This window comes from Gymnoscopelus braueri (assembly GCF_963280865.1).
Source record: "Gymnoscopelus braueri genome assembly, chromosome: 15".
In the NCBI taxonomy this organism is placed as follows: Eukaryota; Metazoa; Chordata; class Actinopteri; order Myctophiformes; family Myctophidae; genus Gymnoscopelus; species Gymnoscopelus braueri.
The window spans coordinates 17,544,496-17,569,560 of NC_137620.1; the positions used below are offsets into that span (position 1 = coordinate 17,544,496).

General features: G+C 40.2%; 2 protein-coding genes across 4 annotated transcripts in view; one reads left to right on the plus strand and one right to left on the minus strand.

The window, feature by feature from the left end:
- LOC308102380 (adenylate cyclase type 2) overlaps window positions 1-7,048 on the minus strand; it is a 39,150-nt gene extending 32,102 nt beyond the window's left edge. The window contains exons 1-4 of one of the 3 annotated variants that reach the window (XM_080452065.1): window positions 6,797-7,048; window positions 3,647-5,131; window positions 2,521-2,718; window positions 1,144-1,305 (exon numbers count right to left, since the gene is read on the minus strand). In XM_080452065.1, the coding sequence (XP_080308191.1) occupies window positions 1,144-1,305; window positions 2,521-2,718; window positions 3,647-4,582 (1,296 nt within the window). In that variant the 5' untranslated portion in view covers window positions 4,583-5,131; window positions 6,797-7,048. Of the gene's footprint in view, window positions 1-1,143; window positions 1,306-2,520; window positions 2,719-2,923; window positions 3,144-3,646; window positions 5,132-5,393; window positions 5,506-6,796 lie in introns of those variants that run through there. The other 2 variants (XM_080452066.1, XM_080452067.1) reach the window with 2 other exon arrangements.
- A 6,076-nt stretch (window positions 7,049-13,124) lies between these two features.
- Window positions 13,125-21,971, plus strand: LOC308102392 (lymphocyte antigen 75-like). The gene is made up of 6 exons (XM_080452087.1): window positions 13,125-13,180; window positions 15,366-15,453; window positions 18,498-18,866; window positions 19,422-19,760; window positions 21,464-21,576; window positions 21,698-21,971. Exons 2-6 carry the CDS (start codon window positions 15,414-15,416, stop codon window positions 21,818-21,820), a joined length of 984 nt encoding a protein of 327 aa, XP_080308213.1. The 5' UTR covers window positions 13,125-13,180; window positions 15,366-15,413; the 3' UTR covers window positions 21,821-21,971.
- Window positions 21,972-25,065: the final 3,094 nt, after the last annotated feature.

Here is a 25,065-nt window from a genome sequence, read left to right on the forward strand (position 1 = left end):
CCTCTGTTGAGGCTCCTTCAATGTGAAGACCTGTACGTTTTCCTTTCCCTTTCCCCCTATAGCACATACCATGAACCGAATACCACTGAATGTATTACCAATGTGCAGAAAAAAACAATAAAACAAAGTTTAAAATTAAAAAATATATATATATTTTTAGGGCCAACATTTTTTTTATTTCAAAGGTCTACACAGTTTGTTGTGTGTCTCCAGCAGAGTTTCTAGTGTCTCTATCTCTCTCTGGAAGAGGTTGCACATGAACTCTGCAGCCGCACTGAGGCGCTCCAACACAAACAATACCAATACAAAGACGAGGAATAAGAAGAATAAAGTGGAAGTTACGTGTGGTTGCAGGTGTAGACTTGGCCAAAAAACAATTAAAAACATTTTTGGCCCCTTTTTTTTTTTTCTCGACTAGATTCGACTAAGAGACACGCAGTCGACTCGGACCCCCCGCGACTAACCAGTCGACTATTCGACTTAGTCGAGGTCAGGCCTACCACCAATACTGTAGGAGTCGCTAGTGCAGTGACAAGGACACAATTCCCAGGTCGTTTACCGATTGAGTTGATACAGTGACTTTGTGATTTCATAATGAGCGTGCAGATCGGCTATTCTCGAATAACCTAAGTATGAAATAGGGCTTAATTGTTTAACCTATTAAAGCCGGGAAAGCATCAGTGTCATTTTAGATTTTAGCGTTGGCTATTCAAACATAGCAGATATACAAGCTCACCTGAGTTCTATTTTTGAACATTTTGAAAAAATCTTGAAAGTGAAAATGTTTAAAATAATTTTTTAACACAAATATTCTCCTCTGGGGGTCCTTGGGGGTCCTTTGGACAAATCTATCATGATAAAAATGGAGTTTTTTTTTTTTTCAGTACTTAGAAATATCTAAGTACTGAATCAAGCAACTTAAAGCCTGTATAGTCATTAAAATGACCCCAAACATGTTTGAAAGTGAAATATCCCTTTTAATGTGCTAAAGCCCTTAAGACCTGAGGCCGATTCTGCAAATGCCTTCTAAATCAGTAGTTCTCACGCTTTCTCACACTTTCATCATGAAACACCAACGCTTGATGAATCTGTGCGTGTGTGTGTGTGCATATACTGTATGTGCGTGTGGATGCTTTCTATCACCTGCACGGCCAGGTCTGGGGTCTCGGGGCTGGTGATGGGGACGTAGACGCTGATGATGACGACGTGTGACACGCTGGTCCCTATGCCCACCATGAGGGCCCAGGCCAGGGAGAGAGGGAGCACCGTGTACACACTGAGAGACAGGAACATGAAGAACGCCACCTGAGACGAGAGGTAGAGAGAGAGAGAGAGAGAGAGAGAGAGAAGGGGGGCAAAGACAAGTCAAATCACATTTTATCTATATAGCTATAGGCATTGCAGCAGTGGCGGCCATTTTCTGGTTCCACCGATCCAGACCCCACTAATTGTTTCCATAGAGATTTTCAAAAATATTTATATCAATTATTTTAAGCCTAGAATCAAGCCATCCAGGCTCCTGTTTTCTTTCCATATTTACTTATATGATATACTATATTTAATAAATACCATTTGTTTTGTGGTTTTCAATTATTCTTTTTCACAGAAACAAATGTTTTATGGTCATGATTCACCAGGAGCCTGGATGGATTGATTCTAGGCTTAAAATAATTGATATGAATATTTTTGGAAATCTCTGTGGGAAAGATTAATGAGGGCTGGATCGGTGGAACCAGAAAATGGCCGCCACTGCTATGCCCCATAGCACATTTCATACGACAAGCGCAGACTCAAAGTGCTTCAAAAATAAAAACAAGAAAATGCAACGGTCAACAATGACACAAAATGCACATAATTACATAATGATTGACACATAAGTAATAGTTAAAATGAAGTCACAAAGTACAAGAAAAATAAGATAACTACACACCTACAGTAGCTGAAAGCTTGTGAAAATAGCTAGGTTTTTAGTTTGCTTTTTAAAAGAAGACACTGTTGTAGCTGACCTTATCAGCTGGTATAGAATTCCACATAGTGGGACCATAGTGACTGAAAGCACCATATTATAACCTGACTTTAGAGTTTAGTTTGGGCTTTGTGAGGAGACCTTTGCCAGAGGTAGATGGAGTCTGAGATGTTTTTTTTTATGTTCTTAACCACGTAAACACTATTTTATACTTTGTCATATGATGGTGTTTTATGGTGCAAATAACTCACAACGTGTTGCGCCACGGCAGGTTGTGAGCTTGTAGATCTGCTATTTTCGCTATATTTTAGAAAATTCTGGGACATTTTGAAAAATCGTTTCACATTTTGAAAAATGTTTTGAAAATCTTTGATCTTTTTGGGGAAATTTTCTGAAACATTTAGCCACCAGCTTGAAAGTGTGGCCAAAGGAGTGAGGCAGAAGTCGCACACTCTCGCACGCAGGCACGCAGACACACACACACACACACACACACACACACACACACACACACACACACACACACACACACACACACACACACACACACCCACCTGTTCCCATGCGGACACAGGTCCTCCGGTGAAGACGAAGACGATGGCGGTGACGTAGAGGCTCCCCCACACGAACAGGGCCAGGGCGCCCCCACAGCGACGCACCACAGCCAGCCACGGCAGACAGGCCAGCAGCATGGAGGCCAGACACAACACCACACACACCACACACAGGGCCCCCACGTGTACAATGATGTTCTGTAATAATAATTTTTAAAAAATATATAAAATGACAATCATAATAATACAATTATACAAAATATACAAATAATACAAAAACAACTTATCTGCATAGAATTGTTCTTATGGTGTAGCATGTGCAGTGCTTGACAAAGTTGAGAATTATGCAGGACAAAATTGTATCAAGAATCGATCAAAAATAAATATTTACACGCAGACATACAGATCAACCTCCACGAAAAATACACTCTCATACACGCTACACAGTAAAATCCTTTGCTTCTTCTGCTTTTTCTTCTTCCCCTAAGGTCGCCCAAACAACCCATTTACTGTCAACCGTGCCTTTAAAAACAAGGTTGGCTGGGGCGCCGATGGCCTAGTGGTTAAGGCGCATAATAACCAACCCTCCAGGATCGCGGAGGATAAGTTGCCGTGGTCCTGGGGGGTCAAATCTGGTAAAGCAAGACTTCCGTCTTTAAAACACTATACTCATGCTTCTATTGTCTGTCTGTGCCTGTTCTATGACCAAAACCTTGTTGGTCAAATACGGAAGTAGAGTTTACTTCCGTGGCTTCATCTGCTGGGTGAGCAACTTTGAAATGAATATAGGTGGGGGGCGGGGCTGTTCGTTCTCTAGTTTTTATATAACTCTATGCGTATAACACATAGGTTCTAATGCAGCCTGAAAGAGTTGTGGGTTCGATTCCCGAGCCCTGTCTCTCTCTCTCTCGCTGTTCCCTCTCCACTGTACTATCCAAATAAAGGCAGAAAAGCCCCCAAAATATATTTAAAAAAACAAGGTTGGCTTTGGTCCAGCTGGTAGCCAAATGGACCCTTTACGGGACCCTTAACAGGTCCGATAAATTTGACCACTCTTCTGAGTTAACTAGGATTTTACCGGGGGCATCACTCTCACACTCCCACTCTCTGTGCCTCTCTCTCTCACCCTGCGTGTGGTGGGTATGAGGATGATGATGGCCACGCAGAACCCCATGGCCAGCAGCAGACCAGGCAGCATGGCTGGAGTCTCCTCCACGCAGCGCAGGAAGGCCCTGTTTAGCACCCGGTAGCAGCAGCACACGCTCTCGCTGACGCTCTGCCTGGTGGTGGCCCTCGCAGGCCCCCTTACCGCCTCTTTTTCCGTGTCTTCTTCCAAATCACCTGACAGCGTGATGCTGCCCGTTGATTGCGTGACGGAGGCGTGAGGGGCAGGAGCGCCGCCCACACTAGCATCGCCGTAGTGACGGCAGGTTTGGGCTTCTTCTGGTGACGCGGCATCGCACTGTGTGGTGTGTACTTTGAGCCCGCTTCCGGGGTCACCGCACACGTCTGCACCGGGTACGGAGCTGGGTTCGATCGGAGGCGGCAAGTTATTTTCTACTCGTCTATTGGGCGGGTTTTCCTCGCCAGGCGCCTCACACGTGTCCGTGTCAGGGCTGAAAGCAGTGCGAGTGTAGTCGGGGCTGGATTTAGTGTCACTGCAGTAATCCGAGTCTTTAGAGACACCGCTCTCAGACAAGGATGCGTTCTCGTCTGTCTTTGAACTGTCAGAGGGAAAGTGGACCGTGGCATCATCACGTGTCTCCCTAAATGATGCCTGTGGCTTGAGAGGTTCAGGGGCCCGGGCTGTCCTGGCCACACCCACCTCCACTCCTACTGGAGCGGTATTGGCGGCGCTTTCAGATCCCGCCGCGATTGAGTGTCGGTTGACGTCGCCCGCCGCCGCGCTGGGAGTCAAGTCGTCGAGCTCCAGGGAGTTGTCCCCCGTGTTTCTCTCCTCCTCTCCCCCGGTGACGAGCGCCGTGCCTGGCTGCAGAGCGGCCTGCAAGGCCTCCGGTAATTTCAACTCCATAGCTGGAAGTCCTTGAGAGTCGCCCTGCATTGTGGGTCTGCTTGAACCTCACAGTCTGTCTCTCTGTCCGTGTCTCAGACTATGAACGTCTCCGCGCGACCCAGCCTAGCTCATGTTCCTGGTCTGTCTCCTTTTAGCCTTTATATCTGTCTGTCTGTCTGTCTGTCTGTCTGTCTGTCTGTCTGTCTGTCTGTCTGTCTGTCTGTCTGTCTGTCTGTCTGTCTGTCTGTCTGTCTGTCTATCTGTCTATGCTTTAAATACAAATCCTGAATAATCTGCGCTTTTTTACCTGTTCCATGCCAGGATCTCCTACCCACAAGTACATTCAAATAAATAGGATTAACAGCTCGATGAATTGAGACAATTCTCAAAAGAGCCCAGCTCCTCTCCGTCTCAAAAGCTACAAACAGCTAAAATGAAGTGATGCCTTCAATGATGATGATGATATTGATGATAATGATGATGATGATGGTGGTGGTGGTCCCACTGATTTGTTTACATCATTAGCTCCTTAAGAACTCTTATTCCAAGTATGCAGTTGACAAGCGTTGCCCCATACCATAGGGAACAGGACTTTCTCTGTCAACGTAAAGACAAACAAACAAACAAAAAACAAAAAGTGGTTATTGTTCACACGTTGCAATAAGCAATTGGAAAAACGAAACAACCTAAACCAGAAATATTACAGAACAAATTAGAAGAAAGGATAACAGAACAGAACGGAACAGACGAGAATGAGAGGGGGGAAACCAAATAGAGAAGAGAAGAGAAGAGAAGAGAAGAGAAGAGAAGAGAAGAGAAGAGAAGAGAAGAGAAGAGAAGAGAAGAGTACAGAACATACAGCATATTTCTCTCCCTATAGCTCACTTCTTAACCTCACAGGCTGTTATGTGCAGACAGACAGACACACAGTGCCACTGCTGAAGGCAATAGCTTTAGCATGACATGGTTTTAATTCCATTTTAATGACAATTCCGCCATGGCATTTACCCCATTGTGTGAAAACGTGTTTGGCTGGCTATAGCCTCTTCCTCTGGAACACACACACACACACACACACACACACACACACACACACACACACACACACACACACACACACACACACACACACACACACACACACACACACACACACACACACACACACACACACACACACACACACACACACACACACACACATACATAGGGTCGTGCACACGCCAGCACACACAGTTATATACACGGAAATAACGTGAGTGACGCTACTGGCCCACCTAACCGACCAAGTCTGTCTGTCTGTCTGTCAGTCTGTCTGTCTATGTCTGTCTCTTTCTGCTTCCCTGTCCCCCCCCCTCTCTCTCTCTCTCTCTCTCTCAAAACCACATTCGCTGTGCTCTATGTGCATCAAATAGTCCACACACACACACACACACACACACACACACACACACACACACACACACACACACACACACACACACACACACACACACACACACACACACACACACACACACACACACACACACACACACACACACACACACACACACACACACTTTTCAGAATTACATTAACTTTAAGCCAGGCTATTATTCATTTCAAGTGTAAAGTGCAGTGACCGATAATATTAGTGGGTCAATAAAGGTATCAAATCATCTACCATATTATCTTCAGTCTAACACACTGATAGCATCAGCAGGTTGAAAAGAAAGCCTTCATTCAATTCAACCAGCCTGTGGGAAAATAACCAGTGGTGTAAAGTAACTAAGTACATTTACTCAAGTGCTGTTACTTAAGTACACTTTTGAGGTACTTATGTTTTACTTTACTGGAGTATTTTGTTTCAGTTTTCAGTACTTTTACTTCTACTCGATCCACTACATCTCAGAGGCAAATATTGGACTTTTTACTCCACTACAATTATTTGAAAACTTTAGCTACTAGTTACTTTGTAGATTTAGATTATTATCACAAAAAACATACATTAACCACTTCAGACTTCGGCCATTTGAAAATAGCCGATCTACAAGCTCACAATTGTGAGCATGTAGATCTGCTATTACTTGTAGTATTTTCTACATTGCAGTATCGATACTTTTACTTAAGTAAAACTAAATTTAGTACTTTCTCCACCACTGTATATCATAGATATAAAAATGTCAAAATCGATCAAATACATCTATGATGGTTTTGATCCAAGGCTAAGTCCCAATAAAGTTTCTATGGCGTAAAATATCAACTTTGTATTAGACCTACCTTGTACAGTTGTTCTCTTTATTCTCCAGTTCATTTCCCTATAACCTACTCTTATCTTCATCTCTTCCTCTTCCATCCCTCCTTCTGTTCTTCACCTTCACTGACAGGTCCAAGCATATTTGTTCTTTCTTCACCTTCTCGCTCTACTTCATCATTAATCCTGTCGTTGGTTTCTTTTAGAGGAAAGGAAAGGTTTTGACTCGGTGCATGTGTGCTTATGTGTGTACGCGTGTGTGTGTGTGTGTGTGTGTGTGTGTGTGTGTGTGTGTGTGTGTGTGTGTGCGCGCGTGCGCGTGCGCGTCGGTCCGTGAGCGCTGCTGCTATCATCACATCCCATAGCCTGTGTGTACCGAGTTGTAGGTGCCAAGAGTGAGTCTACACATCCCATAGACCGTAGGAATGGTCGGCCACTGTGATTGGGTGGTGGTTGGTTGGCAGGCAACATAACCTTTATAAGTTGTTTGTTTGTTTGTTTATTTGTTCTTTCATTTATTTTTTGTAAAATTGGAATCAATCGCTACCTCTTAAACAACCACAAAGGGAAAAAATAAATACATAAATACATAAATACATAAATACACACACGCACGCACGCACGCACGCACACACACACACACACACACACACACACACACACACACACACACACACACACACACACACACACACACACACACACACACACACACACACACACACACACACACACACACACACACACACACACACACACACAAAGACACAGAGTATATATATATATATATATTTTTATTTTTATTTTTATTATTATTATTTTTTTATTATATATTATTATTTTGTTCAAATACATCACCCATTCTTGATGGGTGATGTATTTGTTTTATTTTGTATATATTCTTCAATTATGCCAGGACATTTTTAAAAGTGTTGATAACTAAACCATGTAATGGGCCAACCTCCCACAATTTTCTTTTTTTGATGTCAACTCCATGGCATATCTGGCAGAGTTGACATCTGACGGAGTCTCACAGAGTTGACAAAATGCTATGTTTTTTTCCATCCCACAGCACAGTCGTAGTGAGTTCACAATTTATTTGTCAAAGTTGCTTAGGTTCTATTAATGCTAATAGACCCCTTAACAGACGACGTCACACTGATAAGAACCAGTTTGCGTGCAACCAGTATGCGCTCAATGAAACCCATTCTGTCAGGTCTCGCTAGGACGCGCCTCACTAGCCAACACACAAGAGGGGGTTGGGGTGTGCTGAAACCAGCACACCCCGAAACAACAGCTTGGGAATTGATTGCGTGAAACAATCACCTGTGCGTCCAGTCTCAATGTTGTTAGTAAACAAATAATTGGTCTATAGAATTGCACTTTTATTTTTTATGGTTGGGACACACCAGATAGTAATATTATTTAGTGCATTTATCAAAAACTAAAAGCTTACCAGAGCTTTCGCAGCTTTCCCGCCTTTTTTTAAACCCGGAAGTGAAACAGGGGACCTTAGAATATAGCTAAAACCTGTTAATGCCTGATTAAATTATGTTATCAATACACATGGTTAGTTTTTTTTAATGCTTTGTTTTAACCAAAAAAAATAAAAAGATGTTTGAAGTTGTGAATCCTTGTCTTAGACAAGAGTGTTTTCTGGCAGAGTGCAAGTTTAGATGTAAAAAAAAAAAAGGAAACCAGACCAAAACATTGAATACATCTTATGTAATTCATATATATAAATCATTTAAGAATATATTTTCACCAAACTTAAAAAATAAATAAAAATGTATTAAATATATATTATATATTATATATTATATATTATATATTATTATATATATATATACACACACACACACACACACACACACACACACACACACACACACACACACACACACACACACACACACACACACACACACACACACACACACACACACATACACACACACACACACACACACACACACACACACATACACACACACACACACACACACACACACACACACACACACACACACACACACACACACACACACACACACACACAGCAAACCATTAAACAACAGGCAGTGAGTGACGTCAGGACAGGACATGTGTGTGCGTGTGTGTGTGCACGCCTGTCGGTGTGTGTAGATCCAGCTATGCAAATAACGAGTGGTAAACAGACATGAAGAGAGGCAGGAAGATGGTAGGCAATCAAAGGTCACACTGATGCTTGCATTTCCATTATGCGTGCAATCCGTGCAGGCTTTATAATTGCATAATAAGAATAATCAATAATAATAATAATAATGGTAGTTGGCTACTATAACAGCTGGGAGATTCCAAAATGTATCTGAAACCATCACCATCTTTATCCTAAAAGGAAGAGTTCACCTAAAAAATGACTTATTTTCTATCAAATGCACACCCTATGAAGCCTTGAATCCATGGATTCTTTTTTGTTTTTGTCGCATTCCTAAGCTAATAATTTGATTCCCGTCTCCTACCGGCTAATGTATCCGGTAGGAGACACAAAGTAGATTATTTGTGTCTCCTACCGGAAATACACACGGTCATCAAATTATTGTCTTAGGATTGCCACAAAAACAAAAATAAATCCATGAAATCAAGGCTTCATGGGGTGTGTAATTGATAGAAAACAAGTATTTTTTTGGGTGAACTCCTCCTTTAAACCCCATATGGGTAACCGGAGTCCCTCAGGGCGCAATACTAGTGTCTTTTCTGTTTTCTGTTATTGTGGGGAAAGCTTTCGCTGAAAATAGCAGATCGACAAGCTTTGATCGGTTGCGACACAACACGTCACGTTGTGAGCTTGTCGATCTGATATTACAGATGCTGGGGTTTAAGTGGATAAACTAAGAGTTTCTCTCGCTTTTCAAAATCTCTAATGTGTTGTTATAGATTATTATTATTATTATGATTATTATCTCTCCTCTGCCTTTACCCATCCTATATGAGCATTTAAAAAAAAAAAAACACAAGATAGACACATACACAGAAAGGAAAAAGAAAAAGTAAAGTAAAGGCAAACAAAAAGAACATAACAATTGTGTTGAGATGGGAGTTAAAGTATTAAGATATTACTGAATTATCTTTTATTTTATTTTTTCAAACATTGAAGCAACGAGTCACGTTTCCCAATGTACAGTATGATGTCCATTTCTTCCAGTTTGTCACATATTGTTCCGTATGTTCCGTAGCAGTTATTCTACGGCGCTCATGGGATTAATTAGGGGACATTATTAAAGTTCCCTTTCTGTCCATCTGTCACTACTCTCTGCAGTGTTGGAAAAAGTACTAACATGTTGTACTTAAGTAAAATTATCAATACTGCAATGTAGAAGTAATCTGTTACAAGTAAAAGTCCAGAATTCAAAACTGACATGAGTAAAAGTACAAAAGTTTTAAAAAAAGTTATCAAAATGTAGTTAAAGTACCAAAGTAGAAAGTACTCATTATGCAGAATGTCCCATTTTTCTTTTGAAAATAGCAGATCTACAAGCTTACGACGCATTGTGAGCTTGTAGATCGGCTATTTTCAAATGGACGGAATGTATATTGGGCTGAAGTGGGTATGTTTTGTAATAATAATAAAAATCTACAAAGTAACTAGTAGCTTAAGTTTTTAAATAATTGTAGTCGAGTCAAAGTATTATATTTGCTGCTGAGATGTCGTGGAGTAGAAGTTAAAGTACTGAAAATTGGAAATACTCCAGTAAAGTAAAATACCTTAATACTTAAGCACAGTACTTGAGTAAATGTACTTAGTTACTTAGTTTCTACCACGCCTCTCAGTATGTCTGCAATGCAGCATAAACTGTACAGGTGTGTAGTGGCATATGGGTGCGTGCCCTTCCTATTGCTATATATAGTCTTGAAGAATGCTCCTGAAATAGTTTGCGGTCTGTTTGATCCATAGTTCAGACTCACCTAACCGGTCCAATATGAAGCCTATTCACCGTGACAAATGACCCTAATATGTGAACAAGGCCCAAGGGCCCACCTGGTAAACGCCACCCTTTCAGAACCGGCATTCTTTAGGCTCAAATACATAAAAGAAAATAGGAATGGACCATAAAGGACCTTTAAAGGTCACATTTGATTTGACACTATTAAAATAGATTCTCTCTCTCTCTCTGTGTGTGTGTGTGTGTGTGTGTGTGTGTGTGTGTGTGTGTGTGTGTGTGTGTGTGTGTGTGTGTGTGTGTGTGTGTGTGTGTGTGTGTGTGTGTGTGTGTGTGTGTGTGTGTGTGTGTGTGTGTGTGTGTGTGTGTGTGTGTGTGTGTGTGTTTTCTACAGTCGTTGGCTCTCAAAATTACAATCTTTTCATGTCTACAGTATATCCCTCTGCTGTCTTTATTTATCTGTAACTTATTAATAATAATAATGCATTTGATTTATAATGCACTTTAGATTCTTGCACTTTGAGATTTTTTGAATCTCAAAGTGCTACAGGGTTAAAAGCATGGCATAAAAACAGCATAAGCAACCAAACAATTACAAGGGATCCAACTAGGCTAGACTAAAGGGTCTATGGATATGTCGCATTTATCATCTCTCAATATTCTCTCTGCCTTTGTATCTTTGGGACCTGCCACCAGCCCGACTTTCGTCAGGATATTTCATAACAAAAAACCTTTATTATTTTATTTTATTTACGTGGCGTAAGAAGCACCAGAACACCTGTAGAGGTGCTTCCACCTTCTCAGAGGTCTGTTTATAAGAACTATCTATTTAATTTTCCACCATTTGATTTGATTTGAGTACTTTATTAGTCAGAAATGTGAACAGCACATGGTGCAGTCAGGTTAGGCATTAAGGCTAAAAGGATAACGCAAAAAAGTCCTGTGGACTTGTTTCCATTGTGGTCCTACGTATTCAATTCATCAACATAAAACATTTACACAAAAACTACAAAGGAGAAAAAGGAAAAAGGCAGCATTGAATGACACCTTTCGATGGGAATTTACATTCACCTCCCACCGTGGTCTCCTGATGTTTTTTGAAAGATTTTTTGAAAGAAACCAGTGATTCACATCCTTTAATAATGGATGGTACTCAAAGGTCGCTACTGGTAGCATACAAAAGCAAACTGGGCCATGTTGTGAAGTGGGCCTCCAGGAGAACTCGACCTTTTGCAAAGTAGGCGAACTGTCCACCGCCTCAGAGACCATGGGTTCGGAATCCTCTGCAGTGTTTCTGGCTTGGCCAGGCGTCCATATTATGAACACAATGATTGTATTCGCCGGAGGCAAGCCGGGGCGGCGGCGGCAATCTTTGTCGCTGTGGCTGCATCTGTGGGCTGGGGCCAGCACCTGTCAGCAGGGGATGTTGAATGGGAGGAGTGGGAGGCACTACTAAGGTCATGTCCACACGGAGAAGTTTTTAATCGTTTAGACGTTTCGTCCACACAGAGCCGGCGTTTTGGGTGCGCGAATACGCTCATTTTTTAAACAGGGTCCCAGAGTGAATAACTCTGAAGACGCCACCCTTGCCTCCTGAACCTCCTGATTTTCTGTACTTTTACTTCTACTCCACATCTCAGAGGCAAATATTGTACTTTTACTCCACTACAATTATTTGAAAGCTTTAGTTACTAGTTACTTTGAAGATTGTGATTATTATTACAAAACATACATTAACCACTTCAGCCCTGTATATATTTTGGCCATTTGAAAATAGCCGATCTACAAGCTCACAATGCGTCGCATCAAAAGATTTTAATACATTTCATACATTTGAAAACGTGTGAAACAGGACATTCTGCATAATGAGTACTTTTTACTTTAGGTACTTTAAGTACATTTTTATACCAATACTTTTATACTTTTACTAAAGTAAATTTTGAATTCCAGACTTTTACTTTTAACAGAGTATTTCTACATTGCAGTATTGGCACTTTTACTCAAGTAAAAAATTTTAGTACTTTTTCCACCACTGACCATAGTACAGATTTTTTTTTACAAACATTAGACTTGTAATTGTTATTATTTCAGCAGCCCTTCTTCCTCCAAAGCCAACTCTAAACGACTTAGATGAGAAATGGTGCATCAGATTCAGAGTAAGTTAATTTACATCAAAAGGTAGAAGGCAGGCATCCAGAAAGTATTTGTTTACCACAGGACAACAACCTCTGACACAACAATGGCTTGTTCATCACTTTAATCTTCATCAAGATGGAGAGATTAACAACCCATCAATAAGAACATATTTTACATAATTCTAACACATACAAAAAGGGAGGGAGGGAGGGAGGGAGGGAGAGAGGGAGGGGGATGTAAATAAAAAGAGACATCATTAGACATTTACGGTAGTGTAAACAACGGTCACCACAACATCACTGAAGCTGCTAGAAATCAAGGCAAATGACTGACTGAAATTCACACTTCAAACAGGTAATAGATGCTTAATTCTTTTTACACAGTTCAAGTTTTGTTTGTAGACACATTATAGAGTGTTTCCATTTGTGATATTATTAATAATAGTAATAGTAATGATAATAATAATAATAATAATAATAATAATAATAATAATAATAATAATAAGGGTAATAATAATAATAATAATAATAATAATAATAATAATAATGATACCTTTTTTGCACAGTTGCAAAAAGTTCACCTCAAAGAGTGTATAGATGGGTTTCCTGTTTGTAAACATGAGAGGATGATGCGCGCGCAGTGGAGGGTTGAGCAGTAGAGGGCGCTATTACCCGCAGCAGCTCTAGTCAAATGTACATTCATAATAGAAATGGTCTTCACCGGGTTTAATGAAAGTAGATCAAATGATGCAGTTTGTAATATCTTCTTTACTCAATAAAAATGATTTGTCGGAAGTTGGATCTGTTTGTATATAATAGCAGCATTATGCCTATTATGCCTAAAATAGCAGCATTATGCCTATCTAAATCCCGAAAATAACAACAGAGTGAATGGCGCTTCCGGTTCGTTCTACCACCCGCATGCGCAGATTGCGCACTCTGCTCTGTGATGACGTCGCGCGGAAACCCATCTATAGTGTTGTGAAATACAATATAGCAAAAAATATTAATTTTGATTTGATAAAATAAAGAACAATTTAGTTTGGCCCAAATTTCTAAATTCCAATGTTTTGTGTTTCTGTTTCGACACAACCTTGGTTGATGTTGATTTCACCGTTCTAGCTACATGATGACCTCTTATGTCAAAGAATACGTCATCATATATCCTCGTATTTGTATCTTTCCAACCTTAAGTAGACCATTTAGATTTTAGAATATCAAACTTTTGAGTTTAACACTATCATGAATGCAAAATTAACGGCACCTCAAAATCCCCAGGATCATGTTGCATTAGGCAGTGAAATGCATTGGGAATTTATTGATTAGTCAAATGACCAATAACCATCTCTGTGGCCTTCGCCTATAGGCCCACCAAACCGCGTGGTAACCTACATTTTGGACACAATCCATGCTCTACACATGGGTCTTCTACAGGGGGTCCATGACCCCTATGGCGGGGGTCTTCAACGTTTTTCAGGCCAAGGACCCCTTAGCTGAGAGAGAGATTAAAGTAGGAGTTCACCCAAAAAATGACTTATTTTCTATCAATTGCACACCCTATGAAGTCTTGAATCCATGGATTCTTTTTTGTTTTTGTGGCATTCCTAAGCTAATAATTTGATTCACGTCTCCTACCGGCTAATGTATCCGGTAGGAGACACAAAGTAGATTATTTGTGTCTCCTACCGGAAATACACACGGTCATCAAATTATTGTTTTAGGAATGCCACAAAAACAAAAATAAGGCTTCATGGGGTGTGTAATTGATAGAAAATAAGTAATTTTTTGGGTGAACTCCTCCTTTAAGCAGGGGCCCCCACTACATATTGTATACAATTGTGTTGCAGTAGTAAAAATTGTCGGTCTACAAGCTCACATAACTTGTAGATCGGCTATTTTCAGCAAATGTTCCTTCCAGAATAGGGATGCTAGGGTTGAAGTGGTTAATGTAAAAAATCCCATCACAAAAAAGATTTGGCAGCCCCCCTGTGTAAACTATACAGTCCATTACCATGAATTCAAAACATTTTCAAATTTAACTTGTAAACAAATAAACAAATAAACAAATAAACAAATAAACAAATAAACAAACAAACAAACAAACAAACAAACAAACAAGCAAACATACAACATCCATTTTTCTATACTTTTAATTCTACTCCACTACATCTCAGAGGCAAATATTGTATCTTTACTCCACTACAATTATTTGAAAACTTTAGTTACTAGTTACTTTTTTTCTGAGTACACGGACACATCTGAGTACTTTTTCCACCACTTGTTTAAAATCTCTCAACAGTCAACAGACTTTGATGAGACAATCAGCTAAATATGGTGACTGCAGCTTTGAAAGAAAAGAAGAAAGTTGAATAAACTTCACAATTGTATAATCTCTTTTTATAAGGCCTCTCTTTCCTTGGCCGGAAAAACTTGACCCCTGCTCTAAAACATAGAAAATCATGCATGTTGTCACCCGTTAAAATGTATAATGCTATTAAAGTTTGTTACTGTAATGCAAATGTTCTGTGTTTATGGAATAGTTGCAGTTCTGACAAACAGCGCCTCTCAGTGGACGTATCACACACATCATGTTTGGGCAGCTCCATATGTTCTTCAAGGTTTTGTCAGGTAAGTAGGAATGCAACATTCATGGCTGTTTACATGAAGGGATAATCCAACCCAAAACAGAATTAACATTGTGCTATTCCGGTGACCTTGGACAGTAAGTCAATATTTGCAAACCTCCCAAGTCCCTAAGATGGAAATCAGGACAGGAAGGCTTTATTATGTCATCAGTGTGGAATTTGGAGTTGGGCTCACATAATTTTCATGTGAGATATTAGCTTACGTCCAGATGAGTTTAGGGCCTATATAGATATAGGGGCTTACAGCTTTGAATCCCTGTAAAAAAAAACACCATGGGTGACCTACTGGTCATAAATTGCTTTGTTTTAATTCATGTTATTCAAATAAAAAAGTATTTTAATGTATGAAATGTGCTATATAGATAAAGTTTGATTGATAATATAGATTAGAAGTTGTTTCAGGATTTGTCTCTTGATTACATCAGCTTTATTACTCTGCTTTTGTTCAAATTCACAAATTAAAACTATAGAAATAACATGTAAATTCAATTGTAGAGTGGATTTATTCGTTGACTTTAATTGAGAGAGGAAAGGGAAGTGGGACAAAAAAGGTACATCTTGTCTTTTTTGTAGACCAAAACGCAAGGAGAGATAATCAGTGACTATACAGGCAGACAGGGGAGGCAGATCAGAAACCCAAGCTGTTTTTTTTTTTTTTTTGCCAGAACATAACCAAGTCCACACTTGAAAAAAAGTAGTAACCGCAAGTAACCGCTCTGTTTTATTGAAATTGGTCATGTCTGAGGTACGAGTGACACCCTTGTAAATAAATGAGTATGGTCCAGCGAGAGTGAGAGCTCCACTGCACCAAGTGGCTCAAGGCAGCATATCTCCCCCCCCCCCCCCCGGCAGCTGAGCTCACAGGTAGAGAGGAGAAAGCTTGATAGCAGTGGTGGAAAGTAACTAAGTACATTTACTCAAGTACTGTACTTAAGTACACATTTGACGAATTATTACATTACTGGAGTATTTCCATTTTTCTATACTTTAACTTCTACTCCACTACATCTCAGAGGCAAATATTGCACTTTTACTCCACAAAAAATATTTGACAACTTTAGTTAGCCTACTTGTTACTTTGTAGATTTTGATTATTATTACAAAACATACATTTCCCACTTCTGCCCTATATACATTTCGGCCATTTGAAAATAGCCGATCTACAAACTGACAATGCGTCGCGATGCGACGCATTGTGAGCTTGTAGATCTGCTATTTTCTAAAGGTTTTTATGCATTTTTGTCTCCGCCAGGCCGAAAGGCATGGCGAGAGAGTATGTTTTGCTAGCCTGGGATCCAGCCTGCTTCGCTACGTTCGGCGGACTTTTTTTTCTCTCTTCGCTTCTCAGTCTGGAGACTGAGCACCCTATTGACTCGTTTTGCAGAACTACACTGGAACTACATATGTTACGTTGGGCAACGTTGTTGCTGATTGGATGTTGTTCAAACGAATGACGAATCACAACGATCACACTGTTTTTTTTTGTCCCGCCCCGCACCACAGACCAATCAGAAGCCACGGTTCGATTCCTACCTTATGCCATGTCCCGCCTCCCTTGGAGATAGGAGGCTTTCCAGACTGAGAAGCGAAGAGAGAAAATAAAGTCAGCCGAACGTAGCGAAGCAGGCTGGATACCAGGCTAATGTTTTGCACCCTGTTCGTCCGTCCTTGTGTCAGTCCGTGTGTCCATCCGTGTGTCCTGTCCGTCCGCGAGCAGCTAATCTCCGGCACCGTTGGCCCGGTCGCTGCTAAACTGTGCACACACACACTCCCTCAATGCCAATTCAGAACCTCTGCCCCAAATTTTCACATGGGCTTGTTATAGCGCCACCAGGAGGCCGATTTGTGCAAACCCATTTTTTTATATTACTCCTACAGATTTTATCCAAACGTCATGCAAATCGGTACACAGTATCTCTATAGTCATGTGATCAACCCGGATCTGTCCGATTTTCCATATTCCATCCTCATTGGCTAAGGTTGGCTTCCAAAGTTTGCAGGATTGGTCCGTTTTAAACAAAATGCCTCAAATCATGAACACAGCTTGCGATTTCCGTGAAATTTCACACGCACATTCCCACAAGGGCGAGGAAGAAATGGCACCCTTGAATGCAGTGTCTGCTTGCCGTGAAAGGCCTAAGAAGAAATGGCACTCTTTTCACATTGGCCTATTATAGCGCCAACAGGAGGCCACAATAAAGTACCTGACCTGGCCCGAGGAGCACTTTTTCTAGTTTTTATTTGAAAACTTGTGAAATGGGACATTGTGCATAATGAGTACTTTCTACTTTTGGTACTTTAAGTACATTTCGATACCAATAATTTTGTACTTTTACTCAAGTAAATTTAGCAGTATTGATACTTTTACTTAAGTAAAAAAAAATAGTACTTTTTCCACCCCTGCTTGTTAATAAACGACCCAACATTTGCTGCTATTTAAAAAGGGTTTTCAATATTTGGTACTTCCTAGTCAATTTCTGTATACGTCTCAAGCGGTGTCGGGTGTGTATACACCTAGTCCACTACTTCAGAGCACAGCACACTTCTGGTTGACTGTCGCTTTTGAGAAAAGTTGAACATTTCTGACATTTTTCCGCTCCGCTTTTTGCTGGCTCCGGCTCCTGCAACGGTGGGAAAAGCGCCGGTCGCTCCTCTCTATGGACACTCATTGAACCTTGACGCTTTCTCAGAACGCAGCAGCGAAATACTGCTGGTGTGAATTCACCTCATCATTCCCCTAATTAACTCATAGCTAGTATCAGGCTAATGATACTTCACGCCATAAAAATGTAATTCATTATTACTTCACCCCACAGCGAGTGAGTTATGTTGGCAATTTCCTCAGGTGAAAATGACGTACTGTAACTTACGCCGCTAACACAGACCGTATACACCACACAGTCAGCGATAGCCACAGTACAAAATTGCAGCACTTGTAGGGAAATGTGTATATGTGTATATAGACTTTGAGACTCTAGTCTTGCTTATAATAAATAAATACATTTATTACATCTCTACTCATTACAGGCCTTTGTGTTCTGACATCAAGTGCTTTGCGTGTGTACCACTATACCACTGAACCAACGAAGACCTGGTCTGAAGCTCAGCGCTACTGCAGAGAGAACTACACTGACCTGGTCACCATAAACAGTGACGAGGAATATTTAAAAATAAGTTCCATGATGAGTGGTCCATATTACTGGACTGGTCTAGTGAGAGGAGACTGGCACTGGTCTCTGGCAGATCCCGATTTCTATGGACCAGGTGAGACTGGTTACAGGAACTGGTCTACAGGAGAACCCAGCAGTGTTGCTGGTGATGACTGTGTCCGTGTCAGTGGAGGTCTCTGGTCCTCCACAGCATGTACAAATACAATGCCCTTCATCTGCTATGTTGGTGAGTGACTGACATTTGTATTCCTCTTCTCTGCTAAGATCAAGTTTGGATAAAAAACATGATAATTCAAGCCTGCTTGGACCACTCTCAAAAGACCAAATATCGTTGCTGTCGGGCAGAAACCTCTCATCTCCATATTTTAACTGTTTGTGTTTTTTCGTAAATGAATGCCCTACTTGATCATACTACAGCGTCACACAAAAGTATCAGAAGTAGCAGATATACAAGCTAGAAATGCGGTGCGAAACGACACTTTTTGAGCTGGCAGATCTGCTATTTTTTAATTTGAATCCTGAAAAGTAAGAGTTTTGGACATATGAGGTTTCAACCTGACAGAGACAATATAGCACCCTGCACACATGTGGGCATTATTGTTGGACAATAAACTTATCTTAGACAAATATGTCAAGACAGCTTTACTGTCTTCCTTCAGCCTAAACAGATTGCTAGAATACATACATATTTTCTATCCCAACAAAACATATGAACATGGTGCTTTTGTCGCATCCATCTTTTCGCACTTTGCCCAAGTTTAGACACACCTTTATTTTACAGGCATGGTAGAGGGTAAAGCTCGTTACTTTCTGATAAATTCCTCCAAGACGTGGCTGGATTCTCAGCTCTACTGCAGGGACAGATACACAAACCTGGCCAGTGTGAGGAACCAAACAGAGAACCAGGAGATTGAGACACTCACCGACGGATCTGCTGTCTGGATCGGCCTGTTCAGAAACGACTGGGAATGGTCTGATGGGAGCAACTCCTCATTCAGACACTGGTGGTCGTCGTATCCAACGGCAGCCTTGACCTACGACTGTGTATTAATGCGGCACGGTTACAATGGGATGTGGAATACTGTTTGCACAGGAAAGTACGCATACGTCTGCTACAGTGGTGAGTTGCCGTTAGTATAATGCATTATACACATACTTGGCATTGTAATGCTGATCATAATCCTTTATGATCATATGTATAAGAGCTTATAAATAATCATAATGCTTTATAACCTTAACCATAACACATTATAAAGCTTATTATAATGACTTATAAGTTCAAGTATAAATGCATTGTATTATGCTTATAACACGTGATGGTTACAGTTATAAATATTCATAACAACGTATAATGCAACACATTATACATTATACATATGTTATAATGACCTATAATGTCAAGTATTATAATACTTCATAATTGCTCCCCACTTTGTAACACTTGCTATGCAACCCAAAATTAATTCTCATAGTTATGATCCATTATAATCATTGATAATGCTTTATTATCGCTGCTATAATGCATTATAATCACAGTCATAATGCATTATAAGTGATAAGGCATTTTAACAGTGATTAAAATGTGTTATGACAGTGAGTATAAGGCATTTTAGACATTATAATACAGCATCAGCATTATTAAATGATCATAAAGCAACAAATGGCCACTTATAATAACTTATGATCATAGTGTAATGCATTATAACAGTAATTATAATGCATTATTACAGTGATTGAAAGGCGATACAAATTTAATAACACCTTATGAAATTATCATAATGTTACAAATGTTCACTTTATATTAACTTATAATCACAGTATAATGTCTTATAAGTGATAATAAGGCATTACAAACATGATAAAGCCTCATCAAATGATCATAAAGTAACAAATGACCACTTATAATAACTTATAATCGTAGTATATGCATTATAATAGTGTAAAATTGACTAACTCGGTATGTGGTGAAATAATACTCAGGCATCAGGATACCCTTCAAAGTATAACTAGTTGACCAGATGGATATATAAAAGACAGATATTTATTTCAGCAAACAGTACAAGCATTGATTGCAATGATTGAGGATGAAGGTGGTGAATGTACACATAACAATGTACACATAACCAAATATTATCAAGGAGAACATAACAAAATAAGACAAACTAACTAAGGAATACTTACTTAAATAATGCATCAAAAGAACTCAGGATAACAGGGAACAGAAGGAAACCAAACACTCACTACATGCCTCTCTAACAACTGCACCAAATGAGTGCCTTTTGAAGGCCTTTTGCAATCAGTTCAGGTGTGTACAAATCATTAAGTGCAGGTGTGTTACCAATTTAGGCAAGTGCCCGGTCTGGCTCCTCCCACCCAGGGCTGAGCAGGAGGGGATTTTCTACATAATGCAATATCATAATTATGACACATTATAACAGTGATAATAAAGCATTACCAATTGATTATAATGGATTATAACTATGAGAATTAATGTGGGATGCATAGCAAGTGTTACCAGTTTGGCAGCAATTATGAAGTATTATAACACTTGATACTTATAAGTCATTATAAAATGCCTTATAATGTGTTATGGTTATGGTTATAAAGCATTATGAGTATTTATGAGCTCTTATAAATCTGATTATACAGGTTTATGAGCAGATTATAAGTATGTTCATGATGCATTATACACATAGGATGCATAGCAAGTGCTACTGTATTTTTTTTGTTTGAACCTCATCAATTCAGTTCAAATATTTTACATAGCAAGTGAGAAGATTCTGTTTTGCTGATGTGAAACCCTCGTCCCCACAACCTCCACAGAGTCCCCCCACGTCCCCACAAAGACTATGCAGGTGTTGAAACTGAAGCTGACCCCAGGCGACCCCACTGTGGACATGAATGATCCTGCTGTGATGGAGGCCGTCTTGAAGCAGGTGAGTGTCACTAGACTGCAGGTACAAGTCCAACATCACAGCTGGACCAGAATGTCTGTTGAGCACAATAACAACGTATCAGAGTCTGTGTTGAGGAGAATAACTTTTCTTTTTCTCTCAGATGAAAGAGAAACTGAAGCAGAGCGGGGTGAGTGGAGACATCAAACTGACTTGGAAGAAGCAACCTGATGGAAAAGTCTTCAAAAAGGAAGAGAAAAAGAGGAAGAAGAAGACAGAGCTCTGAAAAAAATGTATAATAATAATTCCAAAATGAGAACTCCACTGAATTACTTCTTATAATTTGTGAAGAATAGTAGATGTAGAATAGTTTGGATAGAATTTTTGATTTCTGAATCGCTGATATAGCTCAGGAAAACTTTAGTTTATGTATATTGTTTTCCATGTTCATTATACTAAGCTGTATTTAATATTGGAATGCATTAAACAAATGCACCTGGAGTTGCAGACCCTGCCAGTGCCTTCATCTCTTCTTTGTTCTACTTCTCTTGATAGCGACCGTAACTTTTTAAAATGAACCATTACTCTTTATGGGATAGTCTACTCTACATCATTTCCTCCAAGATTCATGAAAAATGCCTTCTGCTTCTTAAAAACGAGTGCCTGTATAGAGAGATTTAAATTGAACTTTGTTGCATGTATTCAAAATCGCTCCTGATAAAGCCATCTGCTAAATGCCCGATATGGTGTTTATATCCCTCCCTCTGTGCGTACTGATCTAGCAAACAAAGAACTGCCAACAACAGTTGGGTATGTGCCGAGGATGATGAGCGGGTTAACATTCAGAAAGCGGCTGGGCCAGATGGGATTCCATGTTGGATGTTCAGAGCATGCACCATGCATCTACCAGGAGTTTTTACAATCCTGCTCAGAGGGTAGAGTAGCCTACCCTCCTGTTTCAAATGGCAGAATCATTTCACTGCTGAAAAAAAGCAAGGTCGCAAATGGCGTCCCGTCGCTCTCACCCCCATAGTGAGCAAATGCTTTCTGAAGCATATCAAAGAGCCGATCAACAGTAGGATGCCACCCACCCTCTGCCGTGTCGGCTCCCACCGATTTACTTACTGCCAAAACAGTTCTGCTAAAAAAAACACAAGGACCAGTTCTGTCAAGTGCCCAGTTTTCCCCTCCAAAACGGGTCAAAGTCTCTCAAGTCAAATTCTCTCAATTCTCTTACAGGTCATTTACATCAACTGGCAGGAGGCAGCCATGCCAGAAAGTATTTGCTTACCACACCCATTGTGTGGGGGGGTTAGCAGGCTAACCACGCAAGGCACCAAACTTGCAAATCAGGAGCAGTGTCCTTGTGAGACTCACAAGGACACTTCAGCACGCGGCCCAGGAGGAGGAGGCGAGGATCAAATTCTAGACCAGTGCTTCCCAAACCTTTTAGCTACTTAAACGTTTTTTATTTATTTACAGAAATTATTAGATTTTTTGCGCATCATGTTTGGGCAGCTCTTTATGTAAACTCGAAATCAGACCACGAATACTTCGGGCCGCTATCTGCAGGGCCGTGTTAATGTCAGAATGGGCCCTAGGCAAAGGCCAATTTTCGCCATTAATTTGGTTAATTCGGTTAATTCTGTACTGTAGTTTGTCTTTCAGTATTGTCTTTCCAAAAAAAAATAAACAAGATTTGTTTGCTTGATGCCATAACGACACATTGAGGTTAGACAACACACTCCATATTTGGACGTAGCTGCACTTGATGAACTTGGTGTCTGTAAAGGCCTTCACCTGGCCCACAAAGTAGCTTTGCATGGTTTACTAATATGCCTCTAGATTAAAGCATGTAAAGCAATAAATGCAAACAGGCTATGGCACCTCTGTAGGCTAAAGTATGTCAAGCAGTACAGTAAATGTAAACTGGCATATTTTCCTAAATAAAATTGCGTGGCTATGGCCAATCTATATTTTTGACTACTAGCCATGCTAGTCTACTACAGTGGTTCTCAACCTTTAGAGGCCGCGACCCCCCAAAATAATCATATTTTAACTGGGGACCCCCCACCCTGACAAGCACTTGGAATTGTAAGAGTTGAGGCATTACATTTAGTTTGACTCAGTTCCACAGATACATATTATGAAAATATTTATCTGTGGAATATATACTGCTGCTCTTCTTTCTTTTGATACTCATTCTTGACGATTATATTTATGTTTATCATATATATATCATATCTATTATGAGTGTGGTGGACAAAGGAAAAGTTACATTTCATTGTGTGGTGTAAACATCTGCATTTTACATGTGCATATAGGAGAATTTTGAATCTTGAATTTCAGTTCTGCACATTAAGATAAACAACGCCTCTCATCATGTTTGGGCAGCTCTTTATGTTCTTCAATGTTTTGTCAGGTAAGTAGGCCTACAGCGTTCATGGCTATTTACATATAGGAAAAATTCACCCCAAAACAGAATTTAGGATACATGGTGCTATTCTAACAATCTTGGACTACAATACTGTCTCGCTAAACTCAAAATCAGACCACAAATACTTTATGATTTATGATTAAATCAATTTGGACCTTTTGAGGTCATATGCTAGACGGAAGGGCCGTGGCGTGCAGTGGCCTGCACCTCTAGTTTTATAGAGGTTTTATAGGACATTCTGCATAATGAGTAGCTACTTTCTACTTTTGGTACTTTAACTACAGTTTGATACCAATACTTTACTTGTAACAGAGTATTTCTACATTGCAGTATTGATACTTTTACTTTAAATGAGAGTACTTTTTCCACCACTGGTGATGAAGATGGGATTACAAGCCCTTTCTAATCATGAGTGGCAACGTGAATTCAGGCTAAATTGTTGTTTATGATGACAAAGACCACATTGGATTTTAAAGTATAGGCCTAATTACGAAATATGATTTGAAATGATAAATTACTAAATGGACTGCATTTATTTAGTGCCTTTCTCCAAAGCGCTTTCAGTGTATTTCACATTCACACCAACGGCGGAGGAAACCATGCTAGGCACCAAACTTGCTCATCAGCAGCAGTTAGGGGTTCAGTGTCTTGCTCAAGGACACTTCAACACAACAAGGATCCAGGAGGAGCCGGGGATTGAACCGGCAACCTTCCGATTCCAGGACTGAAGTTCCACCTCCTGAGCCCATGCCATCACGATTAATACACACCCTGCGTGACCATACTAACTTGCATGAGCCATTAAAATATCTTATGATGTTTTACATATAGGCTCTTAGATCGTTTTACATGTGAGACGAGGGAGGGAGTGAGGGAGGGAGGGAGGGAGGGAGAAGGAGATATACTGTAAGAGTCTTATGACATACAGAGTAACATTCTCTTATGAATTGAGTACGTGAGGACCCCTATTGAATCAAGCCGAAAGGCTTCTTTGGGGTTTCCATCCTTTTTAGTTGACCTTGTATTTTGAACTGTACTTCCATGTGCTATTTCTCTCTGCAAACTTCTAAATAGAGTATCCAATCTATCAATGA